The sequence below is a fragment of the Perna viridis genome, chromosome 4 (genome assembly GCF_037379345.1).
Source record: "Perna viridis isolate PV_CMFRI_1.1 ecotype Kerala chromosome 4, ASM3737934v1, whole genome shotgun sequence".
Lineage (NCBI taxonomy): Eukaryota > Metazoa > Mollusca > Bivalvia > Mytilida > Mytilidae > Perna > Perna viridis.
The window spans coordinates 45636874-45658893 of record NC_142448.1 but is presented as its reverse complement, the minus strand read 5'-3'; the positions used below and the strand labels follow the sequence as shown (position 1 = coordinate 45658893).

The 22020-nt window shown below is 31.1% G+C and overlaps 1 protein-coding gene across 1 annotated transcript; it reads left to right on the top strand.

The window, feature by feature from the left end:
• The first annotated feature begins 4 nt into the window (after positions 1-4).
• LOC148620265 (ubiquitin carboxyl-terminal hydrolase 22-like) lies at positions 5-22006 on the top strand. Its single transcript, XM_088581008.1, has 13 exons — positions 5-228; positions 1239-1371; positions 2204-2317; positions 4567-4665; positions 5355-5530; positions 7615-7810; positions 8560-8665; positions 9122-9222; positions 10240-10297; positions 11329-11455; positions 12181-12344; positions 13417-13566; positions 15159-22006. The coding sequence occupies exons 1-13, from the start codon at positions 115-117 to the stop codon at positions 15199-15201; spliced, it is 1581 nt and encodes a 526-aa protein (XP_088437134.1). The 5' UTR covers positions 5-114; the 3' UTR covers positions 15202-22006.
• The last annotated feature ends 14 nt before the right edge of the window (positions 22007-22020 follow it).

Below are 22020 nucleotides of genomic sequence, written 5' to 3'. Positions count from 1 at the left end.
CGCAAGTAGTAAATAAATGCAGAAAGATTGCGCATGGGTCTTTGTTGGCTGTTGTGTGGTGAAAAACAACAGAAATACAAACTTAAATGGCATTGAAGTAGCCATTTGTCGACTATGTCGTGCTGCGAACACATTATTGAATACAAAAAGTTTCATGGAACGAATGCATACCGTTTAATTCATGCTTATTTCGTAGCTTGTCCGTCAGCTGATGCCAGACGACGAAAGGCAAATTATGTTTTACAAAATGAAAAGTGGATACAAGAGAGCTTTTGATGCCCTTCCCTAGTTTAGAAAATGTCACAAGCAAAAATGACAAGAAAAATTATTGAAATAAGATCAATGTAGATAATATTTATTTTTTACGAAAGAAATTGTCTTAATCTAAAAGTGAAAGGTCCAGTCTGTTTGAGTAGACTATATGATGATTGATGTCTATCCATTTTAAGATAACTGCTTTATAGATGATACATTACTTGCAATATTTGGCAAAACTAAGCATACAACTAAAGATTTCTAAATGTTATTTGATTGATTACCAGAATGTAGCATGTTTTAAGTAGGCCTTTATTCATACAGATATGAAATTGTAATAAAATTTAAATTATTTCTTCCTATTTTTGTTTGAAATTGGAATTAAACTTCAAAATGTTTAAACAAATAACAATTAATTAAATATGTAACATCAACACACCAGTATGCAATTTACCGGCATTAAGCACCTATTTATCTTGTTAACTTCCAACAGAGAAAAATGTTGCATTTAACCAAAACCATTTACACATATAAATGTATCATGGCTTACAAATTTTGTATGGGAAAGAGTATTAGAAGTACATGAAATTACCTATAAATTAAACATAGGTTGAATGTATAATTTTAGATATTATTTAATTTGTGGTATTACATTTTTAGCAGCCACATAGACAAAGACAATTTTATTTGAAGTGGAATTTAAGTGCATGTAATGTACATGTAAGCTCTGTAGAGCTTTGTATCCACAATTATAACAATCACAATATTGGATAAACATATATATGCAAACATAACAGTACAGAACAAAATACATAAATCATGACATACAAGACATACCAGTGAAAAGGACATATCAAACATTTCAGATGCACACAAAGTAAGGTTATAAGCTGACAGAAGTATTAAGGAAATCAGATCTGTACACATCATACATTTCATGTGCATGTAGACTTTTTTCACTATATTTCTTATTCTCGTTTCAGGCTACCTCCAGTAGATGTCATACATGTCAAAGATATGCCACAAGGCTTCATGCATGTTTGCATTGTGTGTATTTTGGATGTTATGTTGACAGGCATATACATCAACATGCTGAGAGAAATCGTCACTTCCTTGGCAAGTATTAACAACTTCAAGTTTAATACAAAAAAAACTTAACAGCATACTTGACATCAACAGTAACTTCCATCCTATCTTCATAATTGCTAAATACAAAATCATAAGAAAAATAAAATTAATCAAAGACGGAAGTCTTCAAAATCGCTTTTAACATCTGAAATGGCACAAATGCAATATGGTCTAAAATCAGGTGACTTCCACTAGAATCTTGGTTCCCTAGATGTGAGTGATCTTCCATAACCGTGATAGCCCAAATGCTTTCAATCAAAACAACTAGTTACCAGGATTCAGATAAAACATCTGGCAATAGCTATATAGAGATAACGGGGCCCTGATAATGTACATGACCTATATAGTCAGTTGTAACGAGCTCCTGTGTCTGAATCGGAAACTGGGTAAATGTTCAATACTAACCAATAATTTCATCTTTTAATGTAAACTTCCTGTTCTCATACTATCAAAAAACACATGTGGAACACATGTGTATGATACTTAAGTGGTACATTTTGATCTAGTATGAAGCTAGAAGTACTAAGCTATGACGGTAAACATGGCAACTATCAGCAGCTTAATGTGGAATAGTAAAACATGATTATCTAAATCGTATTTGAATGTAAAGAAGTGAAAATGTAAGTGCAAGAAGTCACTAACAATATTAGCAACTTAAAAACATATGTAATATGCACAGTTAGGTTAAAAACTTGTAAAGCAGCCTAATATTTCCTCAGCACACAAGTACTGCTTACAACTTTGACTTTTAGATTTATAAAAGTCTTTTGTAGTGCTGCACAATTTACATGTAGATGGAGAAGATTTATTTATTTTTTAGCAATGGACTTGAGTTATGGAACTGTATACTGTTTTGCTTGTAATGATTATATGTATGATATGGACCTGGAACAAATATCTACCTCACAGCATCAGCGAGCTGCTAAAGCACAAGGTAAAGAATATCTAACTTGGCAAGAAAGCATTAAAATTATTTATTTTAAAACATCTAGATGGAAACATTAATTAGGTGGGAAATAATTTATTTTGCAGAAATGTATCTTTATTCTGCTTAAATGAGATGCCATTATTACTTAGTCATTTTTTTACAATGTTTCATGTAACTCTTAATGCACATATAAGTATATACATGTAAGTATACACAGGACTAACAGCACTGGGCAATTTTGACAAAAAAGTGGTCCTGGTGTTACTCAATTAACCCTGATACAAAGGCAAAGTGATGTTGCCTTCTCATTTTCAGACATCGCTGAAGATGGGTACTTTACAGCTTTTGGCGGTATGTTGACCCAAGTTATCGTTCTTACAATGGAGTCTGTTAAAAAAAAATTTTTTGAAATATTTGTAATCTGTCTTATATTTTGTTTTCAAGCGAGTATTTTAATCAGCTTTACTTAAACTTTTGAGGCAGAGAATGGATGAACATTCATCATTCCAGCTTATGCTAATTCATGAATTGGTGTTTAATTGTTTATACTTGTACATAATGTACTTTGTAACAAATGTGCTGTTTCTTGTTTGGATAAATTTATATCAAATGATAATTAAGCAGATAACACAAAAGCATTTAATTTGATCTTATTTAAACAGATAATTTTCCATTTCAACACATTTCTTTAGTTGGTGATAAGTTCGGACTTACTGCTGCAGTATTTTTGCCAATAAAGATTTTAATCTTGATTTGTCAGTTTAAATTTTGATCATGATCCTAATACTTGTATCTAGAGACAGGATATTTGACTAATAAATCATGAGTAAAGTGGGGCCCATGAAAAAAAAAATCAAGAACAAATGAAAATTCCACCAGAATTGTCTCTGCCTGATAATTTCTCACAGTTCTGAAAATCAATACTTTGCAAAAACCTTAACTTTGCTCATTCATATATTAATTTTGCTGTAATAAATTTGGGAAAGAGGGGAGGTGGGTAGAGGTATATAACCTTAAGCTCATATACAAATGTACAGTGTAAGTATATTACAGTCAGTCATTCAGTCAGCATTTGTTTAAAATATATAGCTACTTACACATGTAGCTTAAAGAAAATGTATATATTATCATTAGTTTCTGTGAAAAATAAATAAACATCAGAAGAAATACTTGTATATTGTGTACATGTTTGCAACATCATACACAATCGGACCAATCCCAAGCAACTATTTGATGGAATCAATGATTGAAGATTGAATGGTTAATGATGGGCCAATGACCGGTGAATGGTCTGATTGTGGTTTTGTAATGTAAAATGACATGATGAGATTACATAAATTTCAGAATTTCATTGGAATGAAATCAATATAATACCATACTAAATTTACTTTGTACTTTAAATATCAATTCTACATTGTTTATTTCATTACAAAAAACTTATGTAAAGAAAAATTGTTTTATTCATGTCTAAATTTAAATCTTTTAGTAAATACTGGGTATGTGTAAAAAATAAAAACTGAAACATAAATAAATGAGCAGTCAGGTAATATAAATGGAAGCGATCAATGGTTTAACAGATTGGAAATTTGTTTTTGACTGAAGACTCAGTTATGCAAGGAGCAGTTCAGGTACTGTTTCATATATACATGTAACTGATAGAAAAAAACATAGGTGAATGAAGCCCATATGCATTATGTACTCTGTTTCACATCTTCCATGACCCCTGATTCGACAAATTTTACAAGAATTATGGAACTTATGCACTTCATCTTTTGGCAGCAGCAGGGAGGGATATATGGCTATGAATTGCTTGTTTCAAGTAGCTTGAGGCCTGTATAGGTATATTATTGTATAAAGAAAGATTCGTAATGGTACCAATGGAGATATGCATAGGTAGAGGCATAATGTGATACACTGCTAGCATGTGGTATGCTTACCCAAACACCATTTGAGGACTTTCAATAACTTTTTCAACAAGGTTTTTCTTCACTGAAATAATCTCCATTTCATATGGAGGTTAACACTATAAAGGAGAGAATGGCAGTGATCTCCTTAGGCCAATATAGTGCTATGCTTTGTAGGGTTAGAATGCATAATTGGCACCATAGAATAATTTTGGAGAAAGCTTGAGCTGTACTATTTCAAATTTGTGAGGAGATAACTGAAATGGGCATGTTTTGCAAATAGAGAGAATGCTTCAACACTAATGAAATTTCATAATGGTACATTTAAAAAAATTTTTTTTTTGCTTGCAGGTTTGAGACAGTTTGTTCAATGGGAACCATCTGATACAGAAAAAGATATTTTGCTGCAAAATCCTAAAAGAAGAAAAGTTGAAACCACTTCAACCATTGGTAAAATACTTTTGTAGAATTTTCCTTTTAGGCACTAAGGAAACTAGTTCGATGCAAATTTTCTGCTATTAATTACAAAATTGAACTAATAGGAGATAAACAGTTCTCATGAAGGGTAATAACAAAATTACTGAACTGATAAAGCTAGGCAATAGTCAAGAGGAAAGCCATATAACAAATGGCAATATCAATGGTAAAAACTAGAAAGTTGAAAACCACTTCAGTGGTCCTGACTTGATACAAGCATTTTAAAATGAAAGGTGGGTTAAACCAGGTTCAGTATTTCTGGTATATTTATGATAGCATATTGAAGATGTAGAATTTCTTCCACTTGTATAAAGAGTAACTTTTTTTCAAATTTCAAAGATGTGATCATTTAAAGAGGAAAGACATGTAATTCTGCTCACATGCAAATTTGGTTAGATCCTCAAAATACAAACTGTAATAACCTATTTACACATATTTTCAATTTTGAGACAGTATTAATTTTGTCAGTAAATCAAGGTCATTCTTCTTTATAAATATGGTTACTGCTCATATTACTTTGTATCTACAAATAGAATAATTCTTGTGTACAGCAGTAAAAATGAAGTTTTTAAAAAACATAGTCTTCTAAAACATTTGTAAAAATTTAGCATAAAAACTGTTGTTTATTAAAGATTTAAAGTTTTCTTACATTATTTTTACAGGTCTAAGAGGATTAATAAATTTAGGTAACACCTGCTTTATGAACTGTATTGTACAAGCTTTGATCCACACTCCTGTATTAAGAGACTACTTTTTAGCTGACAAACATGTTTGTGAAATGAAAGATGATGAAGCTAGGCAGTGCCTTGTTTGTGAAATGTCTCGACTTTTTCAAGAGGTAATAACAAAGTAAACATTAAGTTGTATCTTGCTTAATACAAACTCCAGATAGAATTTTTTATTTTCAAACCAAGACTTCTTCATTTTATGCATGTTGAACTTGTTAAGGAAAAAACTTAATATAACTGCATATAATGTTGCAATTTCAATTCAACAAATTTTACAGGAGTTATGGTACTCTTTCACTTCGACGTTTGTGATGGTGGGGGACAAATGGCTCCGAGTTGTTTGTTGTTACCAGGTATTTTCTCATAGGTGGATCCTGTTGAGAGGGGGAGGGCATTGGCTTGCCTCTAATGAAATTGAAAATTTTCAGTGTGTTTTATTTTTATGTCAGAATCTGAAAAATATTAGCTCAGAAAGGAAATGTATTGTGTAATAAAGGCTCTCATTTGCTTATAATACAACTGAAAATTAGTCATTACGTGTTGAAATTTTTTTTAGTTAATTTGGAGACTTGAATTTATAACAAATGGAAAAACTCAAAGACTTAAGATAATTCTTGCAATTAAAAGGACAAAAATTGCTTGAAGCTAATATTCAGATATCTGTCAAATTTGTACTTTTTGGTCACTTCAAATCATATATTTGGCAAGGAAATGGTGTCCACACCCAGAAAACACCTTCATATTTAGTAAACACATGCTTAGTTTATCTTTATTGAAAAAAAACAATTGTTTCTAAGTTTGGATATTAATATGTCAGAAAAAACATCAAATTTACAATTTTCATCAGTTTTTAAGTGACATATGATTGTCGAACTACAATGAACTAATTTCTCAAAGCATTCTTTTTCTTAAGGCCAAGTTAACTTAAATGGTAGATTTTCATCCAACCTTCACAAAAAATGTGATATTACAACAAAGCTGAGATTTTTGATAGCTTTAAGCCCTTTCCCCCTTGAATTGCAATTAAAAGTTTTAGAAATCTTTAAGTTTTCATAGTGTAGCCCTTTTGGTGCCTAAAAACTAAAAAACAGATAGAGATATTTAAAAACTGATTGAATAATGCAGGCAGGGATTATCATAAGGAATATTTTAAAAAAAAAATAATAAAAATAATAATGCAATAGTGAATGTACTGGTATTCACTAAATATGAAGTTGCTTCTTGGGTATGGACACCATTTTGTTGCTAGAAATATGACTGGAAAATGACAAAAAAAGTACAAAATTGACAGAATATTGAAATTTTGGTAAACTTCTAACAATTCATTTGTCTTTTTAGTACAAGAATTCTCTAAGTACTTATGTTTGCTTCTTTGTTATGGATTCAAATATCACATTTAGGCCAATAAGAGCCTTTAACACCCCTTATCCTTTTGTGCTATACTGTGTCCAAACCAGTTGTTGTGTCCATAATGAACTGGAAGTCCCTATGCCTAAGTGTGTCAAAACTAATGTTGTGTCCACACTTGCCTCAAGTTCCACATGCTGCTATTTAATCATGCTGAACTCTGGGAAGTTCTTTATTTGTTTTGTATATGATGTTTGGCACACAAAAAAAATTAGCAAATGATTGAAAATATCTATTTGACTTGGATGCTGCCACAGTTTGCTTACATACTGGACTGTGATTTATTTCATAGCTATTTAACTACATGTACAATGTAGGTTGAGAGTGTAATTCAAGGGAAGGGATGATTAACAGTTTTCCTTTCCTCTTTCGTTTACCCGGACTTGACTTTTTATGAGCAACTTGGCAGATGTTTGTAGAAAAGCAGAGGACACTTACCCTACCTATGCACCTGGTCAATGCTCCCAGTTTTTAGTGGAGTACTAGTTGCTCATTTACTTTTGTTTCTTTGTACATATTATTTTAGTTACTTTATGTTCTTAGTTGTCTTTGTCTGTTTTCCATGTCTGATCTTTGTCCCTGGATAACATTATTCTGATTTCCGCTAGAATCTTGGTTCCCTTGATTACTCTTTAACAACCATAATCATAATAAGAGTTTAATGTGGGGGAAATGTAATATTCATCACACTAGAAATACAATAATAAGTTGCTCGCAAAGAGTGATTCTGTATACAAGCTTACACGTAGCTACTATCCTTAAACAGTAAATTAATGTTATTTTTCAGTTTTACTCAGGAGCAAGAGCTCCACATATACCTTTCCGTCTTTTACACTTGGTATGGACCAATGCTCGTCACTTAGCAGGATATGAGCAGCAGGATGCTCATGAATTCCTGATAGCAGCTCTTGATGTGTTACATAGACATTGTAAAGGTTACTCAGCTAATATTTTATTATCACAGTGTCGACCTAGTGATCAAGGTTTGTACAGAAATGTAATATTACTCAGCTAATATATAGAAATATATTTTCTATTACATGACTAATAATATCGTCTTCCTTTTAACTAGCTAGTACTTTTTTGTACACCACCATTAGAAGTCTTGATTTGGTATGCAGGTTAATCTTGGTGGGTTTGAACATGTATTAACTTCCTGACAACTGTAAAATTTTGTTGCTTATTTACGGTTTTGTACATTTTCATTTCCTAAAACTTGGCATACCTTCATGAAAAAAAAACCAGATATAGTGAATTAATACATTTTAAAATTTGGTATGAAGCTATAGCTACATGTTAATGGGCTGTACGGTGTGTCAGCTTAGCAGGGCAAAACTTTCTCATTGTGGCAATGTTTTTACCAAAGATCTCCAGAACTCTTAATGTGAATGATAGTACATTCACTGTTAATTATAGTCAATGCTGTAACAATGCTTAAAAATGAATGAGAACTTGGTCAAAATATCTATTGACTCCAATAATGTAACTTTGTCAGATGAACATTTATAGGGTGCTATTATTTATCTTATATTAAACTTCTGCCTTGAGGAAATTTTGTGTTTATATACATGTAATAAAATAGGATAAAAAAGAAATTGTAGATAGAACATGTATATGCCTACATACTTTATATAAGGTTGTAGGGGTATCATTTTGAGAGTATTCCTGTAGGTATTCCAGCTAAAGTCATATTAAATTGTTTTACATGTATTTGTCTTATGTGCATCTGTAGGTAAAAATGGGACCAACAATCCAGGAAGTCCTTTACACTGTAACTGTATTATTGATCAGATATTTACTGGTGGTTTACAATCTGATGTTACATGTCAACAGTGCAAGTAAGTTTAAAGCTGGAAATAAAGCAAAGCTGTTGAAATATTGCTTGAAAGCTTTAAGGTAATGATCTGTTGATCTCCAAGTTACTACAAAGCCAAATGAAAAACTAAAAACAAAACATTAAAGGATAAATTGAATTGGAAAATGGGAAATGCTGTTTGTAGAAGAGGATCCTTTTATTTAGAATATATATAAAAAAACAGACTGACAGGATATTAAAAGATTGTTTTCAACTTTTGACCAATATCAACTAATTAAGTTAAATTATGTCATGCTTATTATAATCTAACATATTTAGCAAGTAAGTGTTACAATCAATTTAGATTGAACTTATGATAATTATCTACACAGACTACTGTATGAAGTTATCATTGAAGGTTATCTGTAGTATTGGTAAACAATGTTTGGGAATATGTTGTATGTTCTGTATCATATGAATATAATCTTTCCACTTTTAGAAATGTATCAACAACTATAGATCCTATATGGGATATTTCATTAGACTTGGGCCCAGGGCCCCCGCCATCAAATGGCACATCCAATTCATCTCCTAGCTCAGGTATGTATTGTTGTCCTTATTTTCAGCGGTGATAAAAAGGTATCATTAGCAATCTAATGTGGCATCCATTATGGCCTCGCTAACCACTAAAGTTTCCATTACTTTACATGTTAGAAAAGTAATTTTCAAAATTTCACTGTGAATTCCCAGAACAAATGACATCTTAAAGTTGCATACCATTATGAAACTTGGAAAATATGGCTTTCAAAATTAGTGTTGATGGTTTAATGATCATAAAAAAATTAGCAGAATTTATTTATATAAATGATATTTAAAATCCACATTTTTTTACCTTTTCTGCTAACTGACAGCATGGAGGCAAATTACATGTGAACAATATTAATACACTTTTGTAGTATATTACAAATATGATTTAAAGTACACATTCTCAGCTTTATTTTGACTACTTTTGATCAGCATACACAAATATTATGCACTTACAATGCATATAGATCTCGGTTTTTTGGTACTACATAGAGGGATACCATTTAACTCATTAGTAGTAAGTGAGACCTGTTCTAATAAGCATAGAGTTCAGGTGTGCATCTCAACAAAAATATGTACTAACTGTGAAAGTGTCAGTGTAATTTTCTTTGATCATTGTAATGTACATTTGCAGAATTGCTTGCAAAAATTGGTGAATTTACAATAAAATAATAGTTGTGCTTTGAATAGAATAAAAAAAAAATAGGACTTTTAATGCTAACAAAATGGGGAAACATGCATATTTTTATCAAAGCTCTGAAAGAAAACTTTTGTATATTTCAGTCACCAAAAATGTATTGATATACAAACCAAATAGGATGATTCAAACACTTCTATTTTCTTAAATAAATTAAAAAAAGTACCAAAATATTCTCCTACATGTATATAATCAATGTAAATGAACTTATTAGGTTTCTCAAATTTCAATTTTTTTTTCAAGTTGAGTTGGTAGTTCACACAGTAAATCTTAAGAGAACAACATTATTCTAACAGCCAATGAACAGATATATTGAATTAATTGTGTCATTTTAGGTTACTCGAACAGTCCAGGAACATACGAACCTACCTCATTACTAGACTGCTTAAAACGGTAAGCCATGCATTTTAGCTCCCCAGAACCAAAGAGGAATCCTTAAATTTTTTCACATGTATCCAGCTCAAGTCTCTGGAAATTTTGGCAGGTGATGTAGGTCATTTTATCAGACTTCACGCTCTGCAGGCAAAATTTTGTGCCCATCTTTAAAATGCTCAGATTGACAATAAACTTTAAAAAAAAAAAAAACGATATTTTTTTTTTTTTTTTTTTTTTTTTTTTTTGAGTCATTTAAAGATGTATATTGAAATTTGTGTTATTTCAACACATGCTATGACCGTAACAAATTTTTGAACATACAAACAAACAACCACTGACATGGGTGTCCTAACGAGTAAACTTCATCATACCTCTCGGACTTTTCCTTTACATCGGGAAACATATGGGAAGTTCTTAATGAAGAACATGTTGGTAAATAATATCAAATTTTTAATATGTTACACAATACAGTTTCAAATGGGATGTTGACCTCTGCATGAAAAGGATTCAATCGATAAATTAATAATGACAAACTCTGACTGATTCTTTGTACTTTACAGAAATTTTCTGCACCACATGCTATCGTTAACACAGAAAGGTGGGCCGGAAATTGATGGACATTAGAAAATCTTCATCAGTCATTTGCAAAATATGCTGGTTAATGACCAGCATGTTTTACCTTTCTGGAGTCTTGGTCCAGCTGCTTGTGAAAAACTACTTATATCCCTATCTGAAAAAGTTCATTAACTACAAATGAAATTTCATTATCACGCATGTATCATACATGAAAGAAAACCTGTAAAGGGTAATATTTTGACCTACTGCAACTTCTCGACTGTAAAATGGATTTTAATTGTTCAATCATATTTTATTCCTAAATTTACAGGACATTAGCTTGGACCAACTTACAAGGGTTCTTTCCACTTTTTAATACAAATATTTTGTATATGTAGATATACATTAATCAGAATATTTGAAAAATGGGTTAAAGGCTAAATGTTACAAACAATTAAAACTCAGTAATAATAATTTGATTGATATACTTACAGATTTACAAAGCCAGAGCATCTAGGCAGTTCAGCCAAAATTAAATGTAGTACTTGTCACAGTTACCAGGAATCTACTAAACAGCTGACAATGAAAAAACAACCTGTTGTTGCTTGTTTTCATCTTAAGGTGGGCATAGTAGTTGGAAGTCAAATAATTTTATCACATTTTCATTTGACTATTGCTTATTTATTTTTCATGTTTAGGTTTAGATTTGTGTTCATACACTTTCAGAAATGAAGATTTATAGTTATATTTTTACAACATAACATCTATGTAAAAATACTGCTTTATTTTCAAGATTAACATCATATTGCCATTACTAGAAGATTCAATTTATATCACCATACTTGAGTAACTTCTCTGAACATGCTTGATGAATTCTTTTGCTATTTGATATGTTGTATTGGTATGAAGTGTAAATTTGCATACTACACCACTATTTTGATTCCATGAATTTGTTTGAGTTGTGGAACTTAGACTATTTTGAACATATTTAAACAATAGAAGATCTTGTAGAAGCAACTCTTTAGAAACTGCTTCTTAAATTCTTTTGATATTTGGTCTGATGCATTGTTACCAACAAGTATCTTCTTTATATTTCATTAATTTAATCAACAACAACTACACATAACTACTTAGTTCAATTTTTTACACTCATACAAGACATAACTATTTTTCTGAAGTAGTTTGGATTATCAAGACTGTTTTTCTGTCTATCTCTAACACTTTTGATTTAACATGATTGCTTGGTTTACAAGGTGTTTGTAATAGAATTTTGTGTAGCCTCAATTTTCTTTTTTGGCTTGATTTTATTTAATTCTTTTGCCTGAAGGTATTTTCATATTTTGCAGAGATTTGAACATTCAACTGGGTACCACAAGAAGATTTCTACATTTGTTTCATTCCCAGATGAACTTGACATGACTCCATTCATGTCCTCATCTAGAGACAACAAAAATGGTTACAGCAATCAAATTGTCCAAGAATCTGCCAAAAGTCTTTCATGTGATAATAAGTAAGTTATACAACAAAGAGGTATCAGTAAAACTAGTGGGTAGGCAAACCTATTTAAATAGCCAATAATATTAATTATTAATATAATATATTATATTATAATATAAAATATTAATGTCATCCTGTTGTCATTGACACCTTCTGTAAACTTTTCTCCTGGCATCTTCCTCTCTCAAACTACTTTACAGGTTTTATGAAAAATGGCATGGATATTCCTTAGAGAATTCTGCACTAAAATTGTGTTTTTGGTCCAAAGATACACATGGCAGTCATGTTTATTCATAGAATATAGGTTGATAGGGGCAAAGCCGCTTTTTCAAGGTATATCTCAAAAACTATGATGGATAGAGAGTAATCAAGGGAACCAAGGTTATAGCAGTAATCAAAAGAATGTAATCCAGGGACAAAGACCAGACATGGAAAACAGACGTACGCAAGAAAGAAAATAAAGTAACTAAAATCATACATACAAAGTAACAAAAGCAAATGAGCGACTCGGACTCCACAAAAAACTGGGAGCATTTACCAGGTGCACCAGTAGAGAAAACTGAAGGTGACAAATTTTCTTCTTCCTGAAGAGCTCTACAAAAGTCACCAATGTGTCAAAGTTGTAGGAACTCATTGTTTTTGCCCTTGAAAGATGAAAAATGACATTTTTGCGGTCTTTAGCCAGTATCTTGAAAACCATAGCTAGAAAAAATTTTCAATTGATGAAATGATCTTTACCATAAGGCCTACAAGTATGCATGAGTTGAAGTTGTAGGATGACTGTTAGAATTAATATGTTGTAAGGTAAAAAATGAACAAGGTGAGGATTTCTACACCCCTTTCATGTGTTAAAATTTTCTCAGATCTACCATTTTATGAGAGGTATAGCAAATTAATTACATGTACTTAAATTGTAGACAATTCTTTTCTCTTCATTATAAGATTCACATAGGGTACCATTGATTTGTATGGATACAGTTGATGAAAACAAATAAAAAATGTCATTTCTGACCTGAAAGGGTGAATTAAGACTGAGACCAAATAAGTTGTATCTACCTTATATGTCTTGATATGATTGTTTACAGATATTCCCTGTTTGCTGTGGTAAACCACATGGGAACAATTGAATGTGGTCACTATACATGTTACATCAGACAACATAAAGACCAGTGGTTTAAATGTGATGACCATATGATTAGTCGGGCTTCACCACAGGAGGTGCTAAATAGTGAAGGGTAGGTATATAGACACTACACATTGGTGACTTGATACTAAAAATATCTTGAAGGTTATACAAAGTTACTCTGCCTTCTTTATATCCAGCAGAAATTAGAATATCTAAATGTAGGTACTTGGATGCATTTTTCCTCCGAAGTTGTAAGATCTGTTTAAATATTTTTGCATGTTTTTTTTCTTTCTTTTGAAGAAAGCTTTGGTATTGAAAGATATCGTGTGCAAACTTTTGTTTAATTATTTTGATGATTTTTCTTTTTTGCATTTAGTGTCAATTCATTTTCCTCTATTATGATAAGTTTCAATGAAATTTTAGGTTACCAATGGGTGAAGTTGGACCTAATAGCTGTGTATCTGCCCTCCATAACATTTTGGGGATGGGGTTACCTACTCGTGTAAAATGTATTGCAAAAAGTATGAAGGCAATATTATTAAAACTTTTGCAGAGTTTATTTACACCTCTTATTATGGAGAAACTAGACAAATGATTTCCTTCATCTTCTCATGCAGTCATTTTTTTACTTTAAGTTTTAGTCAGTACCTACTTTTGTGTAATTATTGAACTAGTATTTTAAACTTTGCATAGTGTTTATTTAGATATACACCTGCTGTTATAGAGAAGTTTTACAAATAATTAGTTTGAATTCTTACATGTTGAACTAAGTCATCTTTCAGCAGTTTATGCTACATGTATCAAAAGTACACACTTTAAGTAATTTGTAACCCCAGGGCCTAATCTAGAGGAAGAAATGATCAAAAACCCATTTGCCTTCGACAGGGAGAAGTTTTTGTAATAGATTTCATAGACAAAAATGCCAAAAATTGTTATTTTTCTACAGTCAAACTTCATTCTTTTGAACTCTGATGACTAAAACACCTGGGATTTCTCAAACACAATTGAAAGTACAAGATTTTTCTCCTATATCATCAAACCTTGAATTTTTCAAACTTTGATTTTGTGAACAATCAAAATGACTAGTTATTTTGTTTGTAAATAAATCTTGGAGAATAACCCTTACTATCTCAAACTTGTCAACCATTTTGTCAGCCTTGGCAGTGTTCCAGGATTTTTCAGAAATTGAGGTGTCCTTGGGAAAAATCCATATAAAATCAACTTTCCCACAGTCAATGACTGCTTTCCTAACAAAACAAATCCTTACAGCATATGAAGTTTTCAACTTGCCACGGGAAAGTGTAACTAAGTACCTAACTTTCCATGACCCAAATTTCACTTGCCCCGGGTAATGGGAAATAGGAATCCTAGAACACTGCTTGGAAATAAAAGCTGTGAAAATCTGAAACCCAATCATTTATCAAAGTTTCAAGAAAAAATGTTCAGCTACAATGCATTTCATAAAATTTGTTTATTTCACTTTCGATTGCTCTAATTCAAAACTTATAGCCCAGAAAATACGGTGTACTTATTTATTTTTTTTTTTGGACATCAGGTATACAACCCTGCAGTTAATATGTTTGTATTATGGCAATTACAACCAATACACATTTTCACAGCATGTCAATTATTTCTAAACTTGCAGTATGATCATCAATAAGCTGTAGTTATCTGTTTATAAACAATTTATTCTATTTTCAGATATTTACTATTTTACCATAAACAGATACTGGAATACCATTAACGAAGGCTGGACTTTAGAATTATGTGTTGTGTAATAATCTCCTAATGGTGCATAATACACTAGTGTGTCTCATTTATACTGCCATATATATGTGTGTGTAGTACTTATTGTGCTAAAATTGTCTTTCAAATACTACAGTATATTGTGGTTAATTAATTTTGTGATAAAATTGTGAATATTCATTTATTACTATTTCAAACTTGATTTTGAACATATAAATCTTGCATGTTAATCATAAGTTTGTTTGTGGATACATTCTTGCTGACCTTAAGGTTATTTCTCAGTTGAAGTGAGATAAGTGGTCAATGTTAAAGTACACTATTATAACTAACAAATAGTCGCCCTGATATATAGGACAAATTAAAATTATTATATTTAGATTTGTTATCTAAAATGTGTACAGATTTCTACGTGTAAATATAATTTGTCTGTTTTAATCATATATAGACATAACTACAACTCCATGAATGAAAATCAGAATATTTCATTACTTTTGTAGCTTACCTGGCCTAAAAGGCTATGTGAGTTTTTGTCATTACTTGGTGTCCATTGGAAATCTTCTCCTCTGAAACCACTTATTGGATTATTACCTAACTTAGACACCAGCATCTTTATGGTATCTACTTTAAAAATTGCATTGATTATATAGATAAAGCATAAAACATGGCCACAGTTGCTGTTTTTATACCACAGGGCTCAAGTCACCAATTTCTACATATATCTCAAAAACTATAAGTGGTATGGAAAATAAATGTGGCCATCCTTCTTCAGCTTGAAGAGCTTTACATTAGTTTCCATTGGGTCAAAGTTGTCATATGACTCTTGTTAGAGTTATTGCCTTGAAAGGCAAACAATTAATCGGATGAGCGATTTAGACTCCTGGGAGCCTCTTGTTTTAATAAGCATTTCCTGAATACTTGTACCTTATCCAAGGCAAGTTGTTACTCAAACATAAATATCTGATGATTTAGATGTGAAGTTTCTTTTTTAAAATCAAAATTATTAGTGCCTGTTAAACCTTACTGTTGCTATGACATGAGACATATTGGCAACTTGCACCCTAATGGTAAGATACTTATCTATGTTCAGAGTGTATTGTATTTCTTCCTTCTATAGATTGTCATATTTATACCACTATTCCCAAGAATATGAACTTTTTTCTTCATGTTCTTGTTATTAAAAAAAAATTCCCATTACACTTGAAAAAAGTCTTCTTGAAAAAATGGAGTGTTTTATTTTTGCCATTTAACTTTAAAAGAATTGCACTGTAATTCAAATAGAAGCTTTTACATTGTAGTAAATATTTGCTTATTGTAAATGTTTAGGTATTTCTATTCATATATACAAGATTGACGAGAAAAGGATAATTTGTAATAGGTATTGAACTACCATAAATGATATAGAAAAATTTAGTATATGACAATAGGAGAAAATATTTAAGGAACCATAAAGACACTGAATTATTATACCCTCATATTAATATAACTGGGAAAAAACACATTTTTTAAGTTGATTTTTCTGTTTGCTGTTTATCTGAATTCCAAAAAAAAATTTATAGAAAAAATCAAGTTTGAAATACAAATTATTCCATTGCCAAAGTGTAAATGATGTAGCCAAGTGTGTGTATTTTGTATTTGCTTCCTATACATGTGCAATGTACATGTAAATAAATTGTACTATTTAAATGATAATGTATTGAATTGTCATATGATGAGAGTATATTCAAGATGAGTTATTTGTGACTTTTTTACCTCAGTATTTTTGTTATTTAAGAAGTTTTACTTTTGGTTTGAGAATTTCCTTCCTGCACTGTCGTCAAGTTAAAAGAAAATACTTGTAGTGTATAACTTAACTTACATTTTTATAAGGGTATGATGCTGTTGTAGTTCATTGGTTTTTTATGTGATAACTTGAAAATTAATGTTTACAAGATTCAACTGAAGGACTGTTGGAATTAATAAGGTGGTTATTGTTTAGGAATTAGGGGCCAAAAACATGCATTTCTTAAAAATTATGGCTAAGGATAAATTGTGAGACTCTTTACAAAATTATACCAAAAGGTTCCAAACCACAAAACTAAGACTGATTAATTTTGGGAATTATGACCTTAACTGCATTTTTGGTCCTGCATGTTTCCATACTGGCAGTCTTAAATTAATGTTTGGGGTTAAGGCGTTAATAATAAGGAATTAAGGTCGGTAACATGCAACAGGTAATCTTCCATTTACTGTTGGTCAACAATCAGTTTAACCTGTACTGTGATTTACAGGATTCCTGGTTTATTCTTAACACAAATGTTATGGTACATGCATAACAAACTTCATTATTTGTTGGTTGTTTTTTTTTTTGGGGGGGGGGGGAGGGTTAGCTCACCTGGCTCAAGGCCATGTGAGCTTTTGCCATCATTTGGCGTCCGTCGTTGTCATCGTCGTTAACAATTATACAAAACTCTTCTTCTCTGAAACTACTTGACTAATTATAACCAAACTTGGTATGAATGTTATTTGGGGTATCCTGCATAGAAATGTTGTGGGGATTTTTGATTCCTCAAAAAATATGGCCACCGTTACTAAAAGTAGAACACAGGGGTCAGACAGTAGTTTTTCACATATTTCTCCTAACCCATTAGGTTTAGCAAAATTCTGACACGTGGTAAAAGTGTTCAGCATGATGAGATCTATCTCTGGTCAAATTTTGTTTTAATCTGTTAAGCCATGTTGGAGTTATTGCCCTTTTTCAACGATTATTGCTGTTTTTAATGTTATTTCTTTCAAAAATCTCCTCTGACACTACTTGAGCAATTGAAATTAAACTTGGTATGAATGTTCCTTGGGGTATCATGCATAGAACTGATGTGGGGATTTTTGATTTGTCGAAAAACGTGGCTGCCATTACTAAAAATAGAACATAGGGTCAGACAATAGTTTTTCACATATATCTCCTAAACCATTAGGTTTAGCTAAATTCTGACATGGATAAAAGTGTGCAGCATGTTAGATCTATCTCTGGTCAAATTTTGGTTTTAAACTGTTGAGTTATGTTGGAGATAATGCCCTTTTTCAATGATTTTTGCTATTTTTAATGTTATTTCTTTAAAAAATCTTCCCCTCTGACAGTATTGATCAATTGAAACCAAACTTTGTACAAATGTTCCTTGCCTTTGAAAGGCAAAATTCAACAAGGTGTGCGATTCAGGCTCCTGGGAGCCTCTTGTTTCAAATTAATGTGGGGTCATGAAAAGCTTCGTATTAATTTTGAGGACAGTTTGAACTGCTTTGTTTGATTCTGAATTTAGAAGAATTTGCCATGGTCATCTGTTATTCAAATGCTCATTAGCAATCCCAAATTGATATATTCCATACAAGACCTATAAAACAAGTCAGTAAGGTCGGGGATAATTTTTATCATATATACCTCTAATGACTCTGTTAAGGTAAGTGTCCGATTCTATAATGTGTGTGTGTTTAGCTGTATGTTATAAGTGACCAAATACAGGTAGACTTAAATCTACTGAATATTGCTCACCACAATGTTCCAAGTGCTAGATAATCATTCCTTAATTTTGTATCTAACATACATGTAACACATCTGACTAAATTGGCTCATATTCTCAGGTTATTTATATTTTTTTGCGGTAGGTATTTATTGATCCTGGTGTCCTTCCTTTGTTCTGTTTTTGTCAGCACTATTTTTTTTAACAATTTTTTGTTAAACTTCCTGGTATTTATCACAGCCACTAGATATTTTGACAGAAGCTTGATATTGGTGATTTAATTTTTGTGACATTAACTTCCTGATTGACAACTGCTTGTTTATATTTGGACTAATGGTTTCTGGGTAGTGGAGCAAGGGTATCTTTCAGTGCATTTTTCTATTTTTTTAATATACATGTATTTAAATTTTTTTTTTACTTTTGACACTTTCATTAAATGCCTATCTATTGTTTATTTTGATTTAACTTATAGTTGTCAAAAAACAGTCCAGAAATTGTTTGACTAAAGGTGTAATAGCATTGATAACATTTCATGCTTTTTTTTTTTTTTTTTTTTTTTTTTTTTCATTTGAATCACTGTTATGCATAGCTAGAAAATCCAATAAGAAAATATCAATTTTTCAATGTGTGACAGCAAAAATGTTCTTTAAGTCTTTGGTGTTTCATAACAAACATGTACTACATAAATTCATATTTTGAAAGAACTTTAATTTCTGGGTAGATTTTTATTGAAGATTGTTGAATGTTATTGGTTTAGGTATTTTTGCTCTTCACCAACTGTGTTTTTTTTTTAACAGATCATTTATGAATAAATATAAAATTACACCTGGTTTATAGTCTCATGTATACCAGATGTAACTATTATTTATAAGATGATAACATTGTAAAGCCTTAGGAAGTAGATATACATCACAACTATAACAGAAAGAAATTTTAGTAAATTTTTAAAAACTTAGTACAATTGCTCATAAATATGAATGTCTTTCGTCATAATCTTATAGGAAATAATTTAAGCATGATGCAGTATTTTACAATACGTAATGATGTGAAGAGGGAGTTAGAATCAATATTGTTTTCTGAAATTTTAAGTGTGAGTCTCTGTAAGAATCAGGCAGTGGATGTAACAGTGTATGATAAAACCCACCATTTTGAAAGTTTAATTTGACTATTTGCACCATCAGATTTGAGGAATCCATATCATTTTGGTAAACTGAGTTATATTTTCTTTGAAAAGCACTGAAAATGAACATTTCAAGGGCAAATAACTCACACAAAACCAAATTTTTTTAACATTCTATTGAAAAATTTCTGAGCAAATCCAGTGATACAGAGATCAAATAATGGTCATTTCAAATAGAGAAAACATCGTCGAGAGCAATTATATTGTCAGGGTGGTGGGGTTTTGACATGCATGTTTCAGATTTTTCCCATTTTGCCTGATTCTTACAAAAACATACACTTTAACCAACAAAAATGTTAATATTTTGTGTGAATCAATACAAATACTGACTTTCTCCAGTTTAACTTATTTAGTGGCAGTTACATCACATATAGTGATGATGTTCAGGAATGTTGGTCTTCCCATGATAAATGACATCATCTGATGAACTTGCTTAGGTAGTAAAATGGACAATTGACATGGAGGTTTCAACATTCTATCAGACATTGATTCAAATACCTGTAGAATAATAGAAAGTTTATGTTTCCCCAATTGTCCAGTTGATTACACTGTACCTAAGGAAAATCATTGGATGAAGGGAAAAATAACTTCTTCCCTAAACATAATAGTGATTTCATTACAGTTTGCTCATTCTCAGGTCAAGGTTTATTTTAATTTGTAAGGTTTGAGAATTTCGTGATTTCTGTGTCAGAAGTATATTATGTAAGAATAAATAAAGTTGTATAATAAAAGAATCTCTGTAAGTGTAGTATAGAGAAGAAATGGCATTCCGTTCTATGATTGTTAGAAGTGTAATGGCATAATCTGTGTGAAAGCCTGTATGAATAATTGATTTAGTTGTTTTATCAGAATACACATATTCCATTATAAATATATAGTTCTTCAACAAGGAGATGTATGGTGATTTCTAAAACTCTAATGCAGTATGGGTTGCATCCCTGAAATGGCCAGTTGAAAATTGTATATTTTAAAGCTCTATCTTGAAGTTAAGAAAAGATGGTTTTTTTTGCAATCTTTAACACTCTGGGAATTACTTTATATCTCTTCTTAATTTTTCAGAGAATATCCTGCATAATTATTATATTGTAGGTTTTAAAGTAAATGAGTTGTTGGAATATAATGTTAAAAATAAACAGTAATCTTGAAATTTTCATACTAATATGCTTTTATTGTAAGTTTTTCTTTTGTTTGTTTTTGTTTTGACCAGATATTATTATTCATCTTCTGGAAACTGTATTAAATGTAGAATTTTGTATTGAATGTCTCAGAATGTTCCTTTGATAGTGGGTTTGTGATATCGCCATTCACAATTTTTGTTTAATTAATCTGCTGAAATACAATTGGCCAAAAGCTAGACTGATGAAACACTGGATACCTATCTTACAAAATCTAACTAACTTCATGACAATCCTTTCTCTGTATACATTGTACAAGTAACTGTCAAGTTCAACATCTACAACAATTTACACATGTAGCATATCACCCAAAAATCTTTTATACATGTATGTTGTATGAAACTTTAAAAAAACTTCAATCGGAACTACTTGGCCTTTTCTGCTACACTAAAAAATAACCTCTAATGCAGAAAGGAGAATTTCTTCATGAAAAATTTGCCAGAATTGTAGTCATATGTGACTCAAAGTAGTTCTGTCCACCAGGTGGCATTAAAAAATTTGGTTAGATATCACAAGAAATAAAGAACAATAACTCATTCAAGAATTTTGGTGTGAAGCGAAGAGCTTGGGGAAAAAAGTAATGGTAAAAATTTCAACCAGTAAAACTATAATTTTAGAATCGGATTGGTCAAAATTCCGGACAGATTCTTCTGCCTAGTGCCTCCGAGGTTTTTCTTTGGTGTAACTAGAAAGGCTGAGGAGTTCCGATTGTTAAGAAGTTATTATTCTCAACCTACATATACAATGATCAAACTTAATTCGGTAAATACAGTGCTATACACTTATATTATTTTTGTAGAATTTTTAGCCAATTTGCTATCTGTGATGAATTGCACTATTTCTTATTGTGTTCTAGTTTCAGTATTGTATCATATCATTTACATTTATTTTCTTCTGATTACAGTTTTGTACTTTCCATAGGAGTTGCAGTTTTAGGCAAATAAATGGTATATATAGTGACATTGTTACAT

What these genes read in the sequence shown, in the direction of transcription:
- LOC148620265 (XM_088581008.1), top strand. Translation starts at nt 115, where the DNA reads ATGTCGTGCTGCGAACACATTATTGAATACAAAAAGTTTCATGGAACG. An exon ending in GAGAAATCGTCACTTCCTTG is followed by an intron (nt 1,372 to 2,203) that starts GCAAGTATTAAC and finishes TTTATTTTTTAG; the next exon opens with CAATGGACTTGAGTTATGGA. An exon ending in TTACTAGACTGCTTAAAACG is followed by an intron (nt 10,298 to 11,328) that starts GTAAGCCATGCA and finishes ATATACTTACAG; the next exon opens with ATTTACAAAGCCAGAGCATC.